Raw genomic sequence first — 20655 nt, 5'->3', positions numbered from 1 at the left:
TTTTATAGTTCCATATAAATCTGATGATTTTTTGCTCTATTTCTTTAAAAAATGTCATTGGAAGTTTGATGGGAATTGCATTAAATTTGTATATTGCTTTGGGTAATATAGCCATCTTGATTATATTTATTCTTCCTAGCCAAGAACAAGGTATATTCTTCCATCTCATTATATCTTTTTCGATTTCCCTTAACAATGGTTTATAGTTTTCATTATATAAGTCCTTTACATTCTTTGTTATGTTTATTCCTAAGTATTTTATTTTTTTTGTTGCAATCGTGAAGGGGATTGTTCTTTTGAGTTCCTTCTCAGTTGTTTCATTGTTGGCATATAGAAAGGCTATTGACTTCTGTATGTTAATTTTGTATCCTGCGACCTTACTGTATTGGCTTATTGTTTCTAGTAGTCTTTTTGTGGATTCTTTGGGGTTTTCGATGTATAGTATCATATCATCTGCAAAAAGTGATACCTTTACTTCTTCTTTTCCAATATGGATGCCTTTTATTTCTTTGTCTTGTCTGATTGCTCTGGCTAGAACCTCTAGTACCACATTAAATAAGAGTGGAGAGAGTGGACAACCCTGTCTTGTTCCTGATTTAAGGGGGAAAGCCTTCAGTTTAGTGCCATTTAATATGATGTTAGCTGATGGTTTATCATATATGGCCTTTATCATGTTGAGATATTTTCCTTCTATACCCATTTTGTTGAGAGTCTTAAACATAAAATTGTGTTGTATTTTATCGAAAGCCTTTTCTGCGTCTATTGATAAGATCATGTGGTTTTTGTTCTTTGTTTTGTTGATATGGTGTATTACGTTAACCGTTTTACGTATGTTGAACCATCCTTGAGATTCTGGGATGAATCCCACTTGATCATGATGTATTATTTTTTTTAATATGTTGTTGTATTCGATTTGCTAGTATTTTGTTTAGTATTTTAGCATCTGTATTCATTAGAGATATGGGTCTGTAGTTTTCTTTTTTTGTTCCATCCTTGCCTGGTTTTGGTATGAGGGTTATGTTGGCTTCGTAAAATGTGTTTGGAAGTATTGCTTCTTCTTCAATTTTTTGGAAGACTTTGAGTAGAATAGGAACCAAGTCTTCTTTGAATGTTTGATAAAATTCGCTGGTATAGCCGTCAGGGCCTGGACTTTTATTTTTGGGGAGGTTTTTAATGGTTTTTTCTATTTCTTCTCTACTAATAGGTCTGTTTAGGCTTTCTGCTTCTTCTTGACTCAGTCTAGGAAGGTTGTATTGTTCTAGGAATTTATCCATTTCTTCTAGGTTGTTGAATTTAGTGGCATAAAGTTTTTCATAGTATTCTACAATAATTCTTTGTATATCTACGGTGTCCGTGGTGATTTCTCCTCTTTCATTTTGGATTTTGTTTATATGAGTTCTTTCTCTTTTTTCCTTGGTAAGTCTTGCCAAGGGTTTGTCAATTTTGTTGATCTTTTCAAAGAACCAGCTCCTTGTTCTATTAATTTTTTCTATAGTTTTTCTGTTCTCTAATTCATTTATTTCTGCTCTGATTTTTATTATCTCCTTTCTTCGGCTGGTTTTGGGTTGTCTTTGTTCTTCTTTTTCTAGTTCCTTAAGGTGGGAAGTTAAGTGGTTCACTTGGGCTCTCTCTTGTTTGTTCATATATGCCTGAAGTGATATGAACTTCCCTCTTATCACTGCTTTTGCTGCATCCCATAGATTCTGATATGTCGTATTGTCATTTTCATTAGTCTGTATATATCTTTTGATCTCTGCACTTATTTCTTCTTTGACCCATTCATTTTTTAAAAGTATGTTGTTTAGTTTCCACATTTTTGTGGGATTTTTTTCCTCTTTTTTGCAGTTGAATTCTAGTTTCAAGGCTTTATGATCAGAAAATATGCTTGGTACAACTTCAATTTTTCTGAATTTGCTGATGTTGTTTTTGTGGCCCAACATATGGTCAATTCTTGAGAATGATCCATGTACACTGGAGAAAAATGTATACTCAGTCACTTTGGGATGAAATGTCCTGTAGATGTCTATCATATCCAGGTGCTCTAGTGTTTTGTTTAAGGCCACTATGTCTTTGTTGATTCTCTGTTTGGATGACCGATCTAGAGCCGTCAGCGGTGTATTGAGGTCTCCAAGTATGATTGTGTTTTTGTCAGTTTTTGTTTTAAGATCAATAAGTAGCTGTCTTATATATTTTGGTGCTCCTTGGTTTGGTGCATATATATTAAGAATTGTTATGTCTTCTTGATTCAGTGTCCCCTTAGCCATTATGAAATGGCCATTTTTGTCTCTGAGTACTTTTCCTGTCTTGTAGTCAGCATTATCCGATATGAGTATTGCTACACCTGCTTTTTTTTGGATGTTATTTGCTTGGAGTATTGTTTTCCAGCCTTTCACTTTGAATTTGTTTTTATCCTTGTTACTTAGATGAGTTTCCTGTAGGCAGCATACAGTTGGATTTTCTTTTTTAATCCATTCTGCTACTCTGTGCCTTTTTATTGGTGAGTTTAATCCATTTACATTTAGTGTAATTATTGATACTTGTGGGTTCCCTATTGCCATTTTATATCTTGCTTTCTGTTAGTTTTGTGTCTTGTTTGATCCTTCTCTTTTGTTTTTCTATCTTTTGTTTTTATTTGGTTGTATTCCATACATCTTTCCACTGTTGCTATCTTTTTTATCTCATGTGCTTCTGTGGTGGTTTTTTCAATGGTGGTTACCTTTGAATAATGAAAAGGGTCCCTACCCTGTTCATTGTAGCGAACTATTTTGTGAGTACTTTTGCACTCCATCGTCCTTTGCTACTGTTAATCTCCATCTTCTCCCCCTCTTTCTTTTTGTTGTTGTCACAGTTTAAATTTGGTTTTATTGTGTTCTTCTTGGAGCTTTTACTTGTGGCTCTGTTTTTTTTTTGTTCTTTGTATCTGATTGGAGAACCCCCTTTAGTAATTCCTGGAGTGGGGGTTTTCTGATGATAAATTCCCTCATCTTTTCTGTATCTGTGAATGTTTTTATTTCTCCTTCATATTTGAAGGATAGCTTTGATGGGTATAGTATTCGTGGCTGAAAGTTCCTCTCTTTCAGGACTTTAAATATTGGGGTCCATTCTCTTCTAGCTTGTAGAGTTTCTGCTGAGAAATCTGATGATAATCTAATGGGCCTTCCTTTATATGTTGTATTCTTCTTTTCCCTGGCTGCCTTGAGAATTTTTTCTTTGCTGTTGGTTTGTGTCAATTTCATTATGATATGCCTTGGAGTAGGTTTGTTGGGGTTAAGAAAACTTGGAGTTCTGTTTGCTTCTTGAACTTGAGGCTTTAGTTCTTTCCACAGGCTTGGGAAGTTCTCATCTATTATTTGTTTGAGTATGTTCTCCATTCCATTTTCTCTCTCTTCTCCCTCTGATATACCTATTATTCTTATGTTATTCTTTTTGATGGAGTCAGATAATTCTTGTAGGGCTATCTCATTTTTTTTAATTTTTGAGTCTCTTTCTTCTTCTCTCTGTTGTGCCTCAAGTTGCTTGTCTTCTATTTCACTAATCCTCTCTTCTATCTGACCTGTTCTATTAGCTAAGCTTGTTACTTCGTTTTTCAGCTCGTGAATTGAGTTTTTCATCTCTGTTTGATTTGTTTTTATAGTTTCAATTTCCTTGGACATATATTCTTTGTGTTCATTGAGTTGTTTTCTGAGCTCCCTAAATTGCCTTTCTGTGTTATCTTGTATATCTCGGAGGATTTTTAGGATTTCTATCTTGAATTCTCTGTCATTTAGCTCCAAGGTTTCCAATATATTAAATTTTTTCTCCATAGATTTTTCCTCATCTAGCTGTGTTACCTCTCTTTCTTTTGTATCCATGATGTTCGATTTTCTCTTCCTTAATGGCATCTGAGGGTGGTTTTGTTGATAGTATTAATGAGATTTAATAAAGAATAAAAAGTTTAAAAAAAATAAAAAAAAATCGAAAAAAGTTGTTTTTTTTAAAAAAATTAATAATGTAATAAAGAAAAATAAAATAAAATAAAAATTAAAAAAAAAGAAAAAAAAAAAAAAAGGAAATTATTCCCCCCCTCCTTTTTTCCTCTCCTCTCCTCTCCCCTCTTTCTTGATAAAATCTTGTGGTGGACTGTGAATTATAACAAACAATGCCTGTGATGGAGGGCCTGAATTGGGGAAAAGTAATAAAGGGGCAAAAAAAAAAAAAAAAAAGAAAGAAAAAAGAAGAAAAAAAAAAAAAAAGAGCGTATGGACCCACAAAAAGCAAATAAGGAAAAAATTTGGGTCAAGAATAAAATGATTTGCTTTTAGGTGTTGGTTGTCTAAGAGTTATGATGAGAGGATTAAGAGGAAAACGGGGGGACAAATTAAAAAATTACTATTGTATTTAGTGGAACAAGAACTAGATAATATGGAGAGCCAGGGATGGGAGCACTGCTAGTGAGTTAAAAAGGTGAAGTAAAAACCCCCCAAAATGCCACAAACATAAGTTTGAGTCCCAGATAAGATAATTTGTTTGTTATTGAGGTTTGAGTGAGAGGAGATGTAAAGGAGAAAGGAAGAAACTAATATAGAGGGAGAAAAGAAAGAGAGAGAGAGAAAAAAAAGAGGGAACCACTAAAAGAAGAAAAAAGAAAGGAGAGAGAGAGAGAGAGTTAAGGGTTTTGGAGTGCAACCCTCATAGAGAGAAAGGAAGAGAAGAGAAAAGATAATGGGAGATGTAACACTTATGGGTAGTGTAGTTCAAGGAGAGGAGAGAGTAAGACCGGTAGAGAGTTAATCGGCCAAATTGGAGGAGGAAAAAAAAAGTATCAAGAATGAAGATAAGAGAAACAAACGAACAAATATAATAAAATGGGATAGGTTATAAAGTCTGCAGATTATTCTTGATTTTGAGAGGTTATCTTCTTGCTTTTTCTTTTCTCTCCCTCTTCCTGGTCGGTGACTCTGTACCCCGGGTTTTGCCCCTTTGCCACGCTCAGGTGGAGGTTTGCAGTTGATAAGTCTCTATGGCAATGTCATGTATTGTGCTTTAGTCTTGTTGGCAGTCTAGGCTATTAGCATTTATAGGCTCCGACAGTGAGAGAGTCCGTGTTTCTAGAGCCTTTCTCCTAGTCTTTCCTTCCTCAATTAGTAGCCTGATAATCCAGCTATGGGGTTGCTGCTGCCTCTGCCTGGATAGTAAGAGGCTCAAAGAGCTGGCAACTCCCCACTCTATTTCCACTCAGCACAGGGCTCTGGGTAAGGCTCAGTCAGTCAGAGCTGCTAGCATAATCAGGTGGGCTTTCCGGCCATTCAAAGACCTCTGGCTCTGCCACTCTGTCCGGTAACACAAGCGCGTGTCCACTTCCGGGGCGCTTGGAGGAAACGCTCACTCACTGTCTGCGCGCGCAGACCAGGATATCCGGCCAGCAGTCTCACGCTCTGAGTGAAACCCCCAACCGCAGGGAAAAGTTGCAGCGTTGGAATTGAGTTTCGCTCCGTCCCCGTGCGCGGCTTTTGCAAGGCGCTGGGGCGGCCCAAGATTCCGCTTTGGCCCACACAAAGGCCCCTGACTCTGCTCCTCTGTGCGATAACACGGGTGCGCACTGCCGAGGCACTCGGAGGAATCACTCACTCCTTATCTGCGCGCGCAAACCAGGATGTGAGGCCGGCCGCTTTCCCTCTGAGTGAAACACCCTCCGGCACGGAAAATCTCCACCGTTGGAATTAGTTCTCACTCCCTCCCGTGCGTGGCTTTCCCAGGGCGCTGGGGCTGCCCAGAGACTCTGCCCTCGGCCCACAGAAAGGCCTCTGACCCTGCCTCTCCGTGAGGCAACACGGGCACTGACTCCCGGGGCCTAGGAAGAAATCTCTCGCCCACTAACTGCGCACCAGCCAGGAGACCGGGTAAAATGGCCGCGCCGCTTGTCTTTCTTTGTTTGGGTTTGGCGCGAGTGTTAGCTTGTATTGCCCGGGTTGCCACAGGATCAGATTTTCCTCGGCTTGGATCTCCGTGCCACAGCCTGGTTCGGCCGTTTGTTTCGCGGCCTGGATGTATTCACCCCCTTTGCCCGCCTCAGTTTCTATATTCACAGTTACCAGAGAAAGCCGCCCTGTTTAGGTTAGTGAGGAAGGCGGAGCATTTCTTACTCCCTAATTCCTTCGGGGTTTGGTTATATATTTAGCCAATTTTTCACTCAATCATACCTTTGGGTGTATTGCGAAGCATCTGGAAGCTCCAAGTATAGGTTTTTCTGTTTCTGGTTGAAGATCTTGTTGAGTTTTGGGGGAGATTTATCGGTATCGCTTCCTACCCCGCCATTACTCTGACGTCATCTCCATTAAACTCATTTTGAGGGTACCAATTGAGAAGGCTCCATTACTGTATCCTTTAAAACCCTTGTTACAATACTACAGGCTCTTATATGAGAGGAAAATAAGTATTCACATTTATCATTTATCTTCATATTTTAACTCAATTCCTGAATCACAAAAATAAGCCTTTTCACTTACATGTTGATGACCGAACTATCTCCAGCTGTAATCCTGCTCTTTAATTTTAGACTTGTGGCCTATTTCGCACAAACTAGCTGTGTGATGGTGGATAAGTTATTTAACCTCTCTATGTTTCAGTTTTCCAACTTGTAAAATAAGGCTAGCAGTGCCTGTCTCAACTGGCTTTTGAAGATTAATGAGTTAATAGAAGTAAAGCCCTTAGAAGCCCTGGCCGGTTGGCTCAGCGGTAGAGCGTCGGCCTAGCGTGCGGAGGACCCGGGTTTGATTCCCGGCCAGGGCACATAGGAGAAGCGCCCATTTGCTTCTCCACCCCTCCGCCGCGCCTTCCTCTTTGTCTCTCTCTTCCCCTCCCGCAGCCAAGGCTCCATTGGAGCAAAGATGGCCCGGGCGCTGGGGATGGCTCTGTGGCCTCTGCCTCAGGCGCTAGAGTGGCTCTGGTCGCAACATGGCGATGCCCAGGACGGGCAGAGCATTGCCCCCTGGTGGGCAGAGCGTCGCCCCATGGTGGGCGTGCTGGGTGGGTCCCGGTCGGGCGCATGCGGGAGTCTGTCTGACTGTCTCTCCCTGTTTCCAGCTTCAGAAAAATGCAAAAAAATAAAATAAAATAAATAAAAGCCCTTAGAACAACAATGCCTGATATGTAATATATATTATATTATAAATTCAATAAATATTATTACTATCGTATTTACTAGCATTATTTTGAACTATTCATTCTCTGAACAAAATGTCCTATAATCCAACATATATCCAAACACAGTTTTTTTTTTATGCCTATTCAAAACATCTTGCTGTATTTCTTTTCTAGATCTAATGTAGTACTAGAATTATCCCAAGGGATCCGCTTACTTAAGTTAGAAAGCTTGGCATCACAATACTGGATTTTTCCTTCTCCCTCATCATCCAAAATATATTCACATTCCTAGCTCTAAAATAATTGTGTCTTCTCTCACTAGACGATGATTATCTTGGGGTCAGGAAATGTATTATTTTATAGAAGTTCATGAGGTTTCTATACTTTCAACATCTATGTATCCTGGTACCAAGGACAGTTTCTTTCCTACATTAGGCACTTCATAAATGCATCTTGATTGTGTGAAAACGTATACTTATAACACATGTACATATATTACTGTCACTTTCTCTCTCCCTTATAGCTCTGGCTTGATCACAACACTTTGGAAGTATATAAAGATCACAAATCTACTCAGGAAATCAGTTAAGTGAAGGCAGACCTTCAGAAAATCTATGGATTGCATTGATTAATTTTCAATGCTGATGAGCCTGTAGGAAATCCATAACTCTCACACAAGCCTGGTAGTCTAAATTGGTACAACTCTTCTATAAGGATAGACTTTAAGAGCCATAAAATATTGTGGTATTTACCTGAATAACTCTGTAAATTCAAAATAGAAATAAAAAAATTGATTTACACAAAAATATTCATTACTCTTTTCTTTATAATGAAGATAAAATGAAAAACAGTCTGAATAATCAATTTCAGTTTTAAAATCTCACTGGACTCTTAAAGAGCTATTAAATGTATATATAATGATTACAGCAATAGAAACACATGCTACTTTTTAAAAACTATATTTGTGCTGGAATTACAAATATATAAAAAGTGTATGCTTACATAAATACTAAAAATGCAACTGCAGTTTATATTTATGAATTATTTGATATGAAATGTTTTATAAAAAGTAATTTTAATCAGATTTACAAGACATTCTACAATAAATTAGGATTTCAATAACGTATTTCTAAATGTCAAATACCTTTGGGTAAACTTCAAATATGGTGTATAGTCTATTACAGCGGGGAAGTTGCCATCCAATCCTTCACCCTTTAAACAGAAGCTAAGACAACAGAAAATAAATATTATTAATACATAAAATTTTAAATCAAAGTTAACTGTTATAAACAATCTGTTAGAGACATTTGTTTCATCAAATTTCAGATAAATATTTTGTTTGTAATTAAAATTACATGTTACAAATAAACATTTCGATCAAGATATTCTTCCTTCAATAGAAATGACAAAGAAGTGTACAAGTTAATATACTGTTATACAAATATTAATATATCATGAAAAAGTAAAATTTACTGAGATCTTTTCAACCATTATTTATTTCATACTGTCTTGGTCTTTATTAAACTTTTAAAAATATCACTAGAGAATTTTCAAATGAGGATTTATTCACATTAACATACAAATTCTCAGGTGACACTGAATACTCCTAAAAGAATCTGAATAATTAGAAAATTAGGGTTTTCGCCTGTGAACATGGTGCCCTGAGCAGACAGAGAATGCCACGTGCAGCCTGAGACTGCAGCCTGCACACTGCCACGGTGACCAGTGCCCAGGACCCTGTGGCCAGAGGGCAAGCGCTGTTCAGCTGCGCACCCGCCCCAGTCTGCTCCTGGGCAACACGAATGGATAACAGCAAATGCTATCGAACAGTGGGAATCAGCAATTTTGCCCTGGAAGCATCGGGAGACATGTTTACAGTAGTCTGCCTGAAGGTAGAACAAAAATGAACTACAAGATGAGTCTGGTGCTCTAAGAAGTGTGAAAGCTGCTGGTGAACTCTGTTCTCTATCAGAGACATAACTGAAATTAATGAAGCTCTTGCAGAAAACCCAGGACTTGTTGGCAAATCTTATTATCAAGTTAGCTGGCTGATCAAGACGACACTAGTGACCCATCAGAACTAGATGAACTAACGAATGGAGAAGCATATGAGTGATACATGAAAGCTACTGAGGAGTGGAAATGGAACCTTCCTAAATAAAGAAGTATGAAACAACTTTAAAAAGAAGGAAGGAAAATGAGGGTTTGTAAACTATCTGATAGTTGAAAGAACTTGCATTCTAGACATAAAAAAAAAATGTTAAAAATCTACTCAGTCTAGTCAATGTTTTTTGAGGCCACGGCAACAAGGAAAAGGTTAAGTGACTTTCCCAAAGCCACGCTCTGAGTTTCTTAAAGCCAGTAAAAATTCAAAACTCCTGGTTCCTCAATCCAGTGATCTTTGTTGGGTATAATGGTATATCAAGGTAAGTTTTTCTTTTAAAGGTGTTTAGTTTTAAGTTTATTACTGTTACACTGAGAAGTATACGGACTGGTAGTTACAAACTGTCATGGGGATACAAAGTACAGCATAGGAAATATAGTCGATAATATTGTAATAACTGTGCATCATGCCAGGTGGGTGCTGGAAATATCAGGAAAAATCTTATGCTTTTCAGCACTCTGAAAGCATAAGATTGTCTAACCATTCTGCTGTACAGATGAAACCAATACAAGATAATATTTGATGTAAACTGAAATTGAAAAACATTAAAATTTTTTTTAAATTTTTAATTAAAATAAATCATTTAAAATTTTTAAAGAATTAAAGATTGCTATTATTGAAAGGTAAAAGTATATCCTCTAGGAAAATATACAAAAGAATATTTAAAAGGTGTAGGCTGATCTTTCAAAAGAAAAGAATTCATCTATGAACTTCTATCTCTGGTTTCTTTGGGAATTATGCCTGTGGAAATACTGGGTCTAATATATTAATATCAAGGGGATGCATTTTTTCCAGACTTGAATAAAGACAGAATCAAAGTGGCAACATTTTATTGTACATAGGCTGTCCTTCATTTACAAAAACAGTACTAATGTATCTTTAAGACATTTGTTTTCAGTTGATTGTATAGTATCAATGGGTTACAATAAATCAAAAGTTCACATTCTTCTCCCAGGGTTGTTTGTTTTTTTTACCAAAAAATAAAATTGTAAAGGATGTAGACAGGCCTGCAGCACGCCATGTAAAAAGTTCCCTCCCTCAGCGGGATCACAGAGACAGCCTTCCTGTTGCATCTATCCTGCTCATGCTAAACAAGTAGCTAATTAACCAGGTACTACTTTATTAAATGTTAAAGAAAATTATAAAATGACAAATATTTTGAAAAGGAAGTTATTTACTAGAAAAAGGTTACCTCAGTGAAAATGGGCAGCATTATTTTTAAATTCAAGAACTTAAAGTAGATTTTCATGTAAGTTTTTATACCTATTTTAATAATATTCTTGGATTTTAAGTGATTTATTTAAATAAAAATGTTTTTTTTTTCACTCTTCTGCTTGAGTTCTTGTTATAGACAAACCTTTTACTTTCAGTATAATGTAAAATCTTGGATTAGTTAAAGAAATGTAATACAATGCTTTCATAAATCTAAAAAGAACTTACAATGTCCCTTTTTAGTACTTGTAATATTAGTCTGGAATCAATTCATCTTGTTGATAATAAAAACAAATATTAAAAATGTTTTTATATTCTAGATACATAACACAAGAATCATAAAATAGCCACAATATCCTGTCAGGATCTTCTTTATCTCCACATGAGATAATGAAAATCTTTCTGGCTTTGAATCTATTTCTAGTGTATTTCTTTTCATTTTAAGGCAGTAGCTGAAAACCACTAACAGAGAAAATCCAAAACCTTCCCTCAGTGTTACCAGAGTACATGATTTTTCTGTTTGGGGGAATGTAGTCTAAGCTTTCATATTACTCAAACCTAGTTAATTCCTTAAGTTTGAGACAGTCTCTTTGCTGAGAGAAAACCATTCAGAAAACTGATGTCATTTAAAAGGGAACAACAGGAATCAAATGTCAATATCCTACTGCGTGCTTTTCTTAGAAAGTTGAAAGGAAAAATCCCAAGTAGGCACTATGACAAGGCAGAATACTTTACAAACCGAACACTTTTAGTCAGAATTACCTGAAATCAATAGCATTGAGCCCAAGCAGCATGCCAGCAAGCATATTTGCTTCCTCACCCAAGACAATTGCTCCTTCTTCATAAAATCTCCTAAAAAAGTGAAATGAGTCATTATGTAAATATTACAAAGACAAGATTCATTTACAGAAATCACTCAGAGCCCAAACTAAAGTAGAAAGAACTAAATTGTATTTAATTTGTCAAAATAAGAATTTACATGAGTCACCCAACTCTTAGAGATATTTAGAAGAAAAAATTGTTCTGTTTCCACTTCTCTTAAAAAGAATCCCTAAAGTGCCTTTTTCAATGGGCCTATATTGCCTAGCATTTTCCCCCAACAGTGAAGCAATATAAATATAAACTGAAAGGTGGCAAATATACAATGATTTATAACGGTCTATTTTCAAAACAACGTAAACTATTGTCCTATACATAGAACAAACACAAACATACATTCTGTTTTTCTATAATTCCACATTTTACTACCTAAATTAAGAAATAGGAAGGGCCTGCCTGACCATGCGGTGGCGCAGTGGATAGAGTGTCAGACTGGGATGCGAAGGACCCATATTCGAGACCCTGAGGTTGCCAGCTTGAGTGCGGGCTCATCTGGTTTGAGCAAAAAAGCTCACCAGCTTGGACCCAAGGTCACTGGCTCGAGTAAGTGTACTCGGTTAGCTGTATCCCCACAGTCAAGGCACAAATGAGAAAGCAATCAATGAACAACTAAGGCGTCGCAATGAAAAACTGATGACTGATGCTCCTCATCTCTCTCCGTTCCTGTCTGTCTGTCCCTGTCTATCCCTCTCTCTGACTCTCTCTCTCTCTCTCTGAAAAAAGGAAAAAAATAGGAAGGGCCTGACCAGGCGGTGGCACAGTGGGTAGAGCGTCAGCCTGGGATGCAAAGGACACAGGTTTGAAATCCTAAGGTCACCAGCTTGAGCATGGGATCATAAAGACATGACAAGATGGTCGCTGGCTTGAACAAGGGGCCACTGGCTGGGCTGGAGCCCCAGGCAAGGCACAGGTAAGAAGCAATCAATGAACAACTATGTGCTGCAACTATGAGTTGATGCTTCTCATCTCTCTCCCTTCCTGTCTGTCTGTCCCTGCCTCTGGCTCTTTCTCTTGAAAATAAACAAACAAACAAACAAACAAATAAATAAAGCAAAAAGAAAAAGAAAAAAAGAAAGAAATAGGAAGGTGTAATCATCGGTAATTTATGCTAACCTGTATACTGCAGTACTAACAGGGCGGATGGGCTAAAGATGGCTGTTTGTGAAAAACATACGCGTCTTTATGAGAGTGAGTGTCATAAACTCAAAAGGTCGTACATTGACACTGTTGTAACCCAAGGACCCCCTGTCATAGTGTTTACTGCAACAGAGGAGAGGAGAAGACAATGGAAGAGGAAGGACTAGTGAAAAGAACTGCCTATTACAGGCTGAGCTTCTTCATTATTAGCTCTGGTTAAGGAAAACACTTGTTCAGAAAATATACTTCTTACTCTGAGATAACATATTTTACAAATAACTTAATTCAGCATTTAAACAAGTATTGAATTGAAGTGTTCTGAAAAAGATCATTATTTTTATCATTTAACTAACCAAAGACAAGTCATTCAAGTGTATTAAGGAGGCAGAAGTTAGGAAAAATTAACTTTTTATTCCCTTAGTTAAACTAACATGTCAATAATTTTGACTGAAAATATAATTCCTGTTATCAACACTTTCAAAGACTTCAAAAGATTTTAAACTTTCAACCTCTTAGTTTATCTCAGAGAAAAATTAAAGCATTAATCAAGTTTTGCTTATATAACCAAGGTTATACCACAAATAAACCAAAATAAAATCTAATATGACTACTCCAAAACTGTAATGTATACACTAAAAAAATTCCCCTCCTTTTTAAAAAAATATTTTTTGTTCTAAAGAAAATATTTTTATATGAAAGATCTAACCAAAATAGTATATTGAATTGCAAAAACATAAATACTGAAAGTACCAAGGTGAAAAATATATAATATGTCCATTTAAAATTTTATATATTAGATGATATCTTTAAAGAAGTTTTATATTTTAGAATGAAAATTGTAAAAAACTCTTTGATATGACTTTAAGATGGGAGAAAAGCCTCTATTTTTATTAGGTATACTTTTTCAATTACTTGTATGTGGACTAGAAAAATATTAAAAATACAAAAGTAGTTGAACTAATACCCTAATAAGAATACTTTTTCCCTTGTCACATAAAAGGTAACCCTAATTAAAATATGTCTCTATAATGCTATCCTTAGTGTTTATTCTCTAGGACTATTTTAAGGCCTTTCAGGTACTTTAATAACAAATATCTTTGGGTGGGATCCAAAGTGAACAACCAACGTAAAATATGTTGATATTTCACAATATCATGCTTTCAAAATTTCCTTTTTTTAAAATTTAGGAGTATTCTATACATTGAAACTGTAATATTATAATATGAGAAAGATTATCTTATAAGAAATTTCATTATCAATATTCTTGTTCTCTTCCCCAATTTAGTCTTTATATAAAAACTTCAAAGGAGAAAATAAGATTCTCCATTGTGACATACAAAACAGATAAGATTACAGCATTATAAATAAATGTTATATTCCATTCAAAGTCAAATTGAATCAGAATGAAAAACTGACCAAAAAGCAAATGTCCAAAGGTCTTGTTAAGAATGTATCATTATTGCCTGACCAGGCAGTGGCACAGTGGACAGAGTGTCAGTCTGGGATGCAGAGGACCCAGGTTTGAAACCCTGAGGTCGCCAGCTTGAGCGCATGGTTACCAGTTTAGCATGGGGGCCACTGGCTTGAGCGTGGGATCAAAGACATGACCCCATGGTCACTGGACTGAGCCCAAAGGTCACTGGCTTAAAGCCTAAGGTCGCTGGCTTAATCCCAAGATTGCTGGCTTGAGCAAGGGGTCACTCACTCTGCTGTACCCCTCCTCCCACAGTCAAGGCACATATGAGAAAACAATCAATGAACAACTAAGGTGTCACAATGAAGAATTGTTGCTTCTCATCTCTCTCCCTTCCTGTCTGTCTCTACCATCTTTTCCTCTCTCTAACTCTGTCTCTGTAAAAAATAAAAAATAAAAAGTATCATTATTTATCAGCAAATATATAATAATAAATTTCTGCTATGTGACAGAACTGTTTGAAGTACTAGAGTTAAAATGAACAAGCTAAATACTATATTCCCTCTCTATGGAGCAGACAGATCTGCACCTGAAACCTGTATAATTTTATTAACCAGTCTCACCCCAATAAATCCAATTAAATAATGCATTATTAAGTTTACTGGGATAAAAACAAAAGAAAAAGATAAGTAGAGATGGTAAGTAGTATAAATAGGTTGTTGAGATAGAAAAAAACTGAAGAAGACCAAACTTTGAAGAAAGTCATTAAAAAAGGCATTCTCGGGTACGTAGCACACAGCAGTGTGACTATTCAGTGCTCTGTAGGCCATTTAACATTAACAATAACTGAGAACACTGAGTGCCAGGCAAAGCTGTAAGTGCTTTAAAGTGCTTTACACGAATTACCTTCTTTAACTTTACTACCCACATATTATGCCACAGAGGGATTCAGCACATTGCCCGAGATTCCACAATTAGTAAGTGGTGAAACCAGGATTTGACTAGAAAACATGTTTGCAGAGTTTGATGGCTAATATAATGAGAAACCATTTCAAAGTTTTAGCAGTCCATTGCCTTAACCACTTGACCACATCACCCACCCATTTCAAAGTTTTAAATGGGAATTAATATAATCCCTTTTTCTTTTGAGAAGATTGTCTGGAACAGGGGTCGGGAATCTATGGCTCGCGAGCCAGATGTGGCTCTTTTGATGGCTGCATCTGGCTCACAGACCAATCTTTAATAAAAAAAAATGTTAAAAATATAAAACATTCTCATGTATTTCAATCCATTCATTTCCTACCACTCATGTTCATCGTTGCGGGTGGCTGGAGCCAATCACAGCTGTCCTCCGGGACAACACCAAATTTTTATTGGATAATGCCTAACGTACACGGGTCGTTGTATGGCTCTCACAAAATGACATTTTAAAATATGTGGAGTTCATGGCTCTCTCAGCCAAAAAGGTTCCCGACCCCTGGCCTGGAAGCTGAATGACTCAGGAAGGGGGCACACTGGGAACTCAGTTGGGAGGCTAAGAGAAGGGTTGTAAGCAAGACATAAGAGAGGCATGAATTATTGTAGCAGTCCTGGAGATAAAAGTAAATAGATATCCTCTTTAGAAAAGTGTTTATTCAAGTCCTTTGCCCATTTTTTAATAGCATTTTTTTTTGGTGTTGTGTAAGTTCTTTATAAATTTTGGATATTAATCCCTTATCAGCTATATCAGCAAATATGTCCTCCCATTCAGTAGATTGTCTTTTCATTTTGTTGATGCTTTCCTTTGCTGTGCAAAACCTCTTTAGCTTGATGTAGTCTGTTTTTATTTTTTCTTTTGTTTCCCTTGTCTGAGAAGATATAGCAGGAAAAATAGTGCTTAGAGAAATGTCATAGATTTTACTGCCTATGTTTTATTCTAGGAGTTCCATGGTTTCAAGTCTTATATTTAAGTCTTTAATCCATTTTGAGTTTATTCTTGTGTATGGTGTAAGAAAGTGGTCTAGTTTAATTTTTTCATGTATCTGTCCAATTTTCCCAACACCATTTACTTAATCAACTGTCTTTACCTCACTGTATGTTCTTGCCTCCTTTGTCAAATATTAATTGACCATAAAGGCATAGGTTTATTTCTGGGCTCTCAATCCTGTTCCATTGACTCATGAGTCTGTTTTTATGCCAGGCACCACGAGTTTCTGTTTTTTTTTCCATGCTGTTTTGATTACTATGGCCTTGTAGTATAGTTTGATATCAGGTAGTGTGATTCCTCCAACTTTGTTCTTCCTTTTCAAGATTCTTTTGGCTCTTTGGAATCTTTTGTGGTTTCACATAAATTTCTAAATCATTTGTGCTAGTTCTGTGATAAACACCATTGGTATCTTGACAGGAATTGTGTTGAATCTACAAATTACTTTGGGTTATATAAACATTTTAATGTTGTTAATTCTTTCTATCCATGAACACAGTATGTGCCTCCAGTTACTTGTATCTTTTTCAATTTCTTTCTTCCGTGTCTCATAATTTTCTAAGTACAGGTCTTTTACCTCCTTGGTTAAATACATTCCTAAATATATTGTTCTTTTGAAGCAATTGTGAATTGTATTGTTTTCTTAGTTTCCAGTTTTGATAGATTATTGGTGTATAAAATTCAACTGATTTCAGGATATTTATTTTGTATCCTGCTACTTTACTGAATTTACACCTGTCAGAATGGCTATCATCAATAAATCAACAAATAACAAGTGCTGGCGAGGGCGTAGAGAAAAGGGAACCCCCCTGCACTGCTGGTAGGACTGCAAATCGGTAAAGCCACTGTGGGAAGCACTACAGAGTTGCCTCAAAAAATTAAAAATGGAACTGCCTTATGACCTAGTGATTCCATTCCTGGGAATTTATTTGAAGAAACCCAAAACACTAATTTCAAAGAATATATGTGCCCATATGGTCACTGCAGTGTTGTTTACAATAGCCAAGATTTGGAAGCAGCCCTAGGGACTACCAGTAGATAAATGGACAAAACAAAGTCATGGTACATTTACACAATTTTTAGTTCCATAAAAAAGAAGAAACATCATGGATAGATCTGAAGAGCACTATGCTAAGTGAAATAAGAGAGTCAGAGAGAGACAAGTACCATATGATTTCACTCATGTGTGGAATCTAATAAACATAATGAACTAACAAGCAACATAGAGACAGACTCATTGATAGAGAGCAGGCTAACAGCTGTTGGGTGGGGCTGGGTGAAGCGGTTGCAGGGATTGAGCAAAAAAAAAGACACAAAAGAAAAAACTCATGGGCATGGATAACAATGTGGTGCTTGTGGGGGGTCAGGTGGATGAAGGTATAGTGGGGAATAAATGGTGATGAATAAAGACTTGACTGGGGGGGTGAACAAATATGGTGTGTTATAGAACTGGACACCTGAATCGCAAATAATTATGTTAGCCAGAGTCATCCCAATGAATTCAATTAAAAAATATTAATGGGTAGATTCAAGATATACTTTAGAGATAAAACTGACAAGACTTGCTAATAAAATGATTATAGAGAATGAGGGAGAAAGAGGAATCAAATATAAATTTTAGATTCTGACATGATTAGCCATGTAGGTAAATAGTGAAGTCATTTGTCAAGAAGGAGGTCACCATTTGTCAAGAAGGAGGTCAACAGGGTTGAGGTGGAGAGAAATCAATGTATCTGAACTATCTAGCTAGAGATTTAAATATGGTGTCATAATCATATAGGTGGTACTTAAAGCCACAGGGAGATGAATAAGTTCTAAAAAGAGAGACAGAAAGAAAAACGAATAGAGAAAGAAGAGTAGATAATGAAGGACAAACCCAGATAATACTGACACTCAGAAGTTGTGAAGAGGAAAAGCAGCCTAAGAAACAGCAATTATAAAGGGTAAAGCAATGTCAAGGTACGTTACGTACATTAAAAGCAAGAGGTTACTGGGTACCTGTCCAAGTTGCTCAGCTGGTTAAAGTTGGATACTTTAACCCCCCCCCCCCCCACTGGGCACATACAAGAATCAATCAATGAATGTATAGGTAAGTAGAATAACAAATCAATGTTTCTCTCTCTCTCTCTCTCTCTCTCTCTCTCTCTCTCTCTCTATATATATATATATATATATATATATATATATATATATATCATTTTCTTCCTCTACTTCTAAATCCAATTTTTTTAAAAAGAGGTTTTTCAAGAAAGAGTAGTAAGTATTCAACTGTTTTGGCTGGACAGTGAAGTACAAAGTAGACAGAAAAATGTCCATTAAATTTGGTAGCTTACGGATTATTGGTGTTCTTTTAAAAACTATCCTTGGTGGAGTGGTGAAGGGCAAAAGCTAGACAAGAGAGGATGGAAGAGTGACTCCAAGGTAAGGAAATGATGACAGTGTGTACAAACATTTTTGAGAAAGTTGATGATGAAACAGAACATGGAAATGAGGAAGAGTAGAAAAAACACTGGTTCAATGAAGAAGTTTTTCTTTTTAAGGTAGGAGATACCAGTATGTTGTGAATGATCCAGCCCCAGGAACTAGATTGAGGATGAGGAGAGAGAAAGACAGTAACAAAACAAAGAGGTGAATAGGGATAGAATCCAGAAAAAATGGCCTCTGATAGGAGAGATGTTCCAAGACAAGAAAAAAAAAGAAAGAAGAGAATATAGTTAGGGTGTAATTGGTGATAGAAATGATAGCATTCATTTATGACAGGTTCAATGTTCTAGTGCAAGGAGGCCTCATAATAAATTACTAGAAATGTCTAGTTCTCTCTAAATATCTTTCCATTTTTAAAGGGTAGTTAAATGCTTATTATTCTCAGGGTACATATCTATATAAAAACAGGAAGATCAGTCTTATCTTTAATACAGAATAATACAGAATAATATACAGAATAATAATTCCAAGAACTATGTTGAATGAGTAGTAAAAGTGGACATCCTTTCTTCTTCCTGATTTTAAGGGAAATACTTTGTTTTCCCCAATGAGTATGATGTTGACTGTGAATCTGTCATACATGGCCTTTATTATTTAAAGTACATTCCCTCTATTCCAACCTTGCTAGGAGTTTTTATCATAAATGGGTGCTGGACTTTGTCAGATGCTTTCCTGCACTATTGATAGATCATATAACTTTTATTTTTCATTTAGTTTATATGGTGTATAATGTTAATTAATTTGCAAATATTGTACCAAGCTTACATCCCAGGAGTATATACTACTTTATCATGGTATATGATCTTTTGAATGTATTGTTGAATTCAGTTTGCTAGTATTTTGTTGAGAATTTTGCATCTATTTCATCAGGTATTTTGGGCTATATTTTCTTTCTTTGTAGTGTGTCTGGTTTTGGATTTAGGATAATGCTGGTCTCATAAAATAAGCTTGGGAGTCTTCCCTCCCCTTGAATTTTTTGGAATAGTTTGAGGATAGGCGTTAGTTCTTTTCTGACTGGTAAAATTCACCTGTGAAGCCATTTAGTCCAGGACTTTTGCTTGTAGGGAGGCTTTGATTGCTGCATTTTATTTCGCTGGTTGTAACTATTCTGTTCAGATTTTGTTTCTCCTTGATTCAGTCTCGGAAGATTGCATATTTTAGGAATTAATCCATTTCTTCCAGATTATCCAATTTGTTAGCATTTAGTTGTTCATAATATTTTATTACAATCCTTTGCATTTCTGCAGTGTCAGTTGTCACTTTTCCCTTTATTTCTCATTTTACTTGGATTCTCTCTTTTTTAATTTATTTATGATTTTAGGAGAGAGAGGAAGGGAGTGAGAGAAGGGAGACAGAAACATCAATCTGTTCCGGTACGTGCTCCGACCAGGGGTGGGCCCTGCACTCTTGGCATATCCAGAGGACGCCCTAACCAACCGACTCATCCGCCCAAGATGTCTCTTATTTCCTAATGAGTCTGGTTAAAAGTTTGTCAATCTTGTTAATCTTTTTAAAGAACCAGTTCTTGGTTTGATTGATCTTTTGTATTTTTTTAGACTTTATCTCATTTATTTCTGCTCTGATCCTATTACTTCCTTCCTTTTACCACTTTGGGCTCTGTTGTTCTTTTTCTAGTTCCTTTAGGTGTAAGATTAGATTGTTTGAGATGTTTCTTGTTTCTTGAGGTAGGCCAATATTGCTATGAATTTCCTCTCTTACGACAGCTTTTGCTGTGTCCCATAGATTTTAGGTTGTTTTCTTTTCATTTTCACTTGTCTACAAGTATCCTTCGTTTTCTTCATTGTTAACGAACTCACTATTTAGTAACATGTTTTTAGCTTCCATGTGTATATTTTTCAGTTTTTCTTATCATTGATTACTAGTCTGAGAAGATACTTGATATCATTTCAATCTTCTTAAATGCACTGAGACTTGTTTTTTTTTTTTTTTTTTTTTTTTTTTTTTTTTTTTAAATAAATCTTTATTAATGGTAATGGGATGACATTAATAAATCAGGGTACATATATTCAAAGAAAACATGTCTAGGTTATTTTGTCATTAAATTATGTTGCATACCCCTCGCCCAAAGTCAGATTGTCCTTCGCCACCCTCTATCTAGTTCTCTGTGCCCCTCCCCCTCCCCCTAACTCTCCCCCTGTTCTCCCTCCCCCCACCCCTGGTAACCACCACACTCTTGTCCATGTCTCTTAGTCTCATTTTTATGTTCCACCAATGTATGGAATCATGTAGTTCTTGTTTTTTTCTGATTTACTTATTTCA

At 36.3% G+C, this 20655-nt stretch overlaps 1 protein-coding gene across 9 annotated transcripts in view; it reads right to left on the bottom strand.

Moving 5' to 3' along the window:
* Positions 1–20655, bottom strand: part of RUNDC3B (RUN domain containing 3B) — a 198491-nt gene that overhangs the window by 49650 nt on the left and 128186 nt on the right. For all 9 annotated transcript variants that reach the window (XM_066354315.1, XM_066354316.1, XM_066354313.1 and 6 more), the window contains 2 exons: positions 11261–11350; positions 8267–8347 (listed from right to left, as the gene is read on the bottom strand). In XM_066354315.1, the coding sequence (XP_066210412.1) occupies positions 8267–8347; positions 11261–11350 (171 nt within the window). The remainder of the gene's footprint in view (positions 1–8266; positions 8348–11260; positions 11351–20655) is intronic.

This window comes from Saccopteryx leptura, chromosome 12, assembly GCF_036850995.1.
Source record: "Saccopteryx leptura isolate mSacLep1 chromosome 12, mSacLep1_pri_phased_curated, whole genome shotgun sequence".
NCBI lineage: Eukaryota > Metazoa > Chordata > Mammalia > Chiroptera > Emballonuridae > Saccopteryx > Saccopteryx leptura.
This window is presented reverse-complemented; position numbering and strand designations above follow the sequence as displayed.